This window comes from Petaurus breviceps, unplaced genomic scaffold (assembly GCF_028583685.1).
Source record: "Petaurus breviceps papuanus isolate PSGF00001 unplaced genomic scaffold, PetGlider_PUasm1.0 90792, whole genome shotgun sequence".
Lineage (NCBI taxonomy): Eukaryota > Metazoa > Chordata > Mammalia > Diprotodontia > Petauridae > Petaurus > Petaurus breviceps.
The window spans coordinates 4,489,080-4,493,948 of NW_027187347.1; the positions used below are offsets into that span (position 1 = coordinate 4,489,080).

The 4,869-nt window shown below is 37.5% G+C and overlaps 1 protein-coding gene across 1 annotated transcript in view; it reads left to right on the top strand.

Annotated features, from left to right (window-relative positions):
• The first annotated feature begins 269 nt into the window (after nucleotides 1-269).
• CUNH3orf85 (chromosome unknown C3orf85 homolog) overlaps nucleotides 270-4,869 on the top strand; it is a 16,004-nt gene continuing 11,404 nt past the window's right edge. The window contains exons 1-2 of the mRNA XM_069070016.1: nucleotides 270-339; nucleotides 602-654. Of these exons, the coding sequence (XP_068926117.1) occupies nucleotides 606-654 (49 nt within the window). The 5' untranslated portion in view covers nucleotides 270-339; nucleotides 602-605. The remainder of the gene's footprint in view (nucleotides 340-601; nucleotides 655-4,869) is intronic.

Here is a 4,869-nt window from a genome sequence, read left to right on the forward strand (position 1 = left end):
GGTGGAGGGACTTTGTGAGTGTGATAAGAAAAATAAAAAAAAGAGAGAGAGAAAGGAAGAGAAGAGAGAGAAAGGGAGGAAGGAAGAAGAGAGGGAAAGGGAAAACTAGGACCAAAGCTCTTCCGATCTGCGCTAGAGCTTTAGAGAGAGAGAGAGAGAGAGAGAGAGAGAGAAGAAAAAAAGAAAGGAAAGAAGGAAGGAAAGAAAGCTATATATAATAAAAGTCAGCTGTCACAAGTCCATCTAAAAGTCCAAAGGGTATAAAAGAAACAGGTCTATAACACAGCCACTTGAACGGAGGCCCTCTCTTTACCCTCTCTCAGCATACAACATTTACAGGTATGTAGTTACATAGTGAATGATTAATAAGACTGAAGACTATCTGGCATACTCTCTGTTTTTTGTGCTCAATTCAGAGAAATGCATGTGTGTATACGGATATATGTATGTATGTTTATATATAGGTGTGTGTGTGCATAGGTGTATGTGTATATGTATGTGTGTATATATATATGTGTGTGTGTAGGTATATGTGTGTATGTACATATACATACATCTACACACACATACATATAAATATATTTTTTTTCTCCCTAAACAGGATCATGGCACACAAAGTGATTCAAGTGGCCCTGTGCACATCCCTGATCATAGGTAAGATCTGACTTCCTCTGATTTACCAGACATTTTAGCCGCTTAGTGACTTTCCTTTGTCTTTTTAAGAAGGGTTCATAGTTAAACCTTGCCTCTATACTTATTGCACAGTAAGATATTGGATTTAAAGGTGGAAGGAACATCACTCATTAAACTGTTCATTTTATAAATGTGAAAACTGAGGCTTGGAAAAATGCGGTGGCTTACTTAACTTAGCACAGTAATTGATAAAACCAGTAGCTGAACCTTTGCCTCCAAGTTCAGCTTACTTTTTTATTGCCCATAGAGCAATCCTGAAGCATAGTAGTATTTCAGCTTCTATAATTTTTGCTTTTGGGTAGAGGCAATGTAGTACAATGGTAGGAGTTATTGGCTCTGGAATCAGAAGATTTGGGTTCAAATCCTTGCCTCTGTGACTTAAAGAAAGTCACAACTTGCCTGGGCCTCAGTTTCTCCTTCTGTAGCATAAGTAGGTTGTATCAGCTGAACCTCCAGCTCAAGTTATATAATTGTTTCTCTTGATTTTGATCATGGGTTTCATGTTGTTGTTGTTCAGACGTTTCTGGTCATGTCGGACTCTTTGTGCCTGTTTGGGGTTTTTCTTGACAAAGATCCTTGAGTGGTTTACCTTTTCCTTCTCCAGATCATTTTACAGATGAGGAAGCTGAGGCAAAGAAAGTTAAGTGATTTGCCCAGAGTCACAGAGCCAATAAATGTGGTTTTCATGGTTGTTTTATATTATTAAGTTGGTTCTAGATATCACTAACTTTGTGTCATAGTTTTCTCCCAATATCATTGTGAAGGGCGGGGAAAGAAAATTGGTCTCATTTCTAAGGAACTCTCCTTCATCTCTGGATGCTAAAATACCTCGCAGAAACTGAACTTAGCTGATTTTACAGTACAATTATCTAGAGACCTCAGACTAGTTAGGAGCATGAATTCATTAGCCTTCACCACACCTTGTGGTCCTCAGGACAGGTGTTTTACAGATGAACAAGGGAGATAACAAAAAAGGCCAAGTGATTTGCTGCCAAAACCTAAAAAGAAGTCACTTGCTCAGCTGTGGACTGAATGAATGAAATGTCTTTGAAACACAGATTGTTGCCCTAATCCTTAAACCACAAGGTCATTTGCTTTCCTTTAAAGCCAAATCTGAAAATATTTACAAAAGTGTTTGTTGTAGATTTGTACTAGAGTTGAATTTCCGCAGTGCAGCTATGAATGTTGCCAACCAAGACACTTAATACATAGTAAATAACTACTGTAAGGTTAGCTCAGGATGCATTAAGGAAAAATATCTACTGCTTGAAGTCTGACTTCATAAAATAGCTTGCTTTAGCCCTGAGCAGGTGAATATTTATTTGTGTACAAAGAATTTCCATCAGGTGTGAGAGCACATTTGATATTCTGAAATAAACTATCGAGAAAGTGTTGGCCAGTGCACAGGGAGTACAAATATACCCATATACACACAGCACACATAATTTTTCTGCAGGGTTATCAGATATCACCTCCAGAAGAAGAAATTGAGGCTTATTCAATGTAAGTGAGTTTCCAAGGACTGAAATCAAGTATTACAAATCAAACTCGGGGACTGCATTGTAACGCAGAAATGCCACATTTTGGCTTGGCCAGTGAGCCATGCAGTTTGACTTTACTATTGGTGATAAAGAATGATTGCATTGCTCTAACAGCATGTCTTGTCCACATTTACCCATGAGAACTGTGGAATCAAGTATCTCTGGGAAAAAGGAAATGGTTGGTTAAATACTTCACCAGATTTTCTTAAAGATCTGGACTAAATGAACAGGGTTACCTAACCATGATATTTACTTACTGCAGGCTCAAGCTGGTTAAAAGCTCAATCAATTTCAGTAAACTAATTAGACAACAATAAGAAAAACAGTTCCTGTGTTTGAATTCAGTTAAAGAACAAGGAGACAGACAAGAACTGGGGCACATTTAACCTTTTTTTGCTAATTCCTCCAAGTGTATTAAGCCTCAAGAAGAGGAAAAGGATGTCTCTGAGAGATGCACAATGCACTTTAATAAAGGTTGCTACTTGCCCAAGGTCACACATAAGTGTCAGAGGACAGATTTGAGCTCATCTTCTTGGCACTCTTTACAGAATTCTATCTACTGTGCCACTCAGCATTCACAAGCCAAAAAGAAGAGCCCTTTAAATTACTGGTATATCTGTGAGGTCATGGCAGGGATAGCAGAAAAGGATTTTCACCATGCCTCAGAACGAGATTTGTTTTAATAGATATTACATTCTAGAGGTTCCATGTTGCGATGGAAGTTATTTACTTTACAATAAAGTCTTGATTTCAAATTCCAGCTCTACTGGTAACTCTCTGTATGATTTGAGTAAGTCTCTTAACCTCTTTGGGTCTGTTTCCTCTTCTGGAAAATAAGGGGCATTGGATTAGTTGACTTTGAAGATCCTGCCTAACATAATCCTTTGAATTGGTTTGATGGATATTTTAAAAGCATTGAATGTAAATGTAAAATGTAAAAACATTTACAAAAACATTATGCAACCTAAGAATAAGAGAAAACACGGAGAAATAAGTATTTCCATTTTGGTAAGAATAGTTTTTGAACCTATTTATCCATTCTTCCTGGGTGTATTTCTGCTTACTGTAAGTAGACAAGGTAAAGAGAAAAGTTTGTTATCAGTTTCTATGAAAGAATAAAAATAGTTATATCCACTGGCGTCACACAGTGAGTAAATGTCTGAGGGCAGATTTGAATTCCTGACACCAGGGCTTGTGCTCTATCCACTGTGCCACCTAGCTGTCGCGATCTGTGTGATTTGAAGGAAAAAACTTCTCCGAGGCTCAGTTTCCTTGTCTATAAAATGAAGGATGTGGAGATAAAACTAAATGTTCTCTAAGTCTCCTTTGTAGGCTAAGATCCAATGAAATGAAGCTAAAAAGCTGGGGGATGAAGTATGAGAGGAGGGTCCTGAGCCAGGGAATCAGCAGGGTTGTCTAGACAAGTGATTGTCAAACTCAAATAGATTTGAGTTTGACAACTAATCCTTACACAAGGATCCCTGCAGGTCACATATTTACTTAGGTCTAAAATGTAATGTTATCAATATTTTATTGTATTTTAATTTCATTAAATATTTCCCCATTATATTTTAATCTGGTTCTGGCTGTACGTGGGAGTGTGCGAGCCATGTGTTTGATGTTTCTGGTCTAGACCATGCAATAAAATAGCCTGTCTATGGCAGTGCTTCCTTTTAAGTATAGCCTTGAACATAATGCATTATATCTTAGTAGGATACTTGTAAGATTAAACAACTCAATTTCATACTTTAAGGGAAATCTATAGTCTAAGATCCTAAGTCAACAAAACAGATTTGGTAAGTTGTGCCTACTTGAATAATTGCTCCTAGATAATTCTACTCTAAAAGTTTATTGGGATTTAAGATTTATTGAGAGGCAGCTGTGATATAATGGACCAAGGAATGCTGGTTTCAAATCATGGCTCTGGCACATGCTAGCTCTGTCACTCTGGATAAGTCATTTAGCCAAATTATCTAAAGTCATTGACAGGTTTCTACCTGCCCTGGGAGAAGAGGTTTCCACATTGAGAGCTCTCTACTCTGTTGAAATTATAGATCCTTCATATATATATATACAATTTATCAGGTGATATGTAGGAGAGGATAACCCCTCCAATAAATCCCCAGTTCAATAGCTGATGTTGGCATAGAAGTGTTCTGTGTTCGCAAAGGCTGTGATAGGGATATGACACAATGGTTGGAGCCATCACAATGAGGCATTTAGTGATGATGGCAACCTTGGATTCTTGAAGGTCATTCCAGCCCTGGTGGTTCCTACAAAGATGGAAAGGCTGCATTTACTGACCCAGGAATTGACTGTATAAGTGTCATCCAGAAGGGATCAGTATAGCAAAATAGGGAGAGGCTTATTCTTGGGTTGGAAAAGTAGTGTTAATTTTTTCATTGTCTTTTAGAAACACAAAAACTGTCTACTAGGGTAGAAAGGAATTGGGCATTATGTCATTAGAAAGAAGTCCCATCACTTGAAATAGTTTATGTAAAGGTCTTTGCTAACCTTAAAATGCTATATAAATGTTACTTATTATTATCATCAAAATCATGGATCCTTAAATTAATAAAGTCTATAGAAAAAGGAATTTTTCTCCTTCTGTCCTTACCCTCCCTCCCTCCCTCCC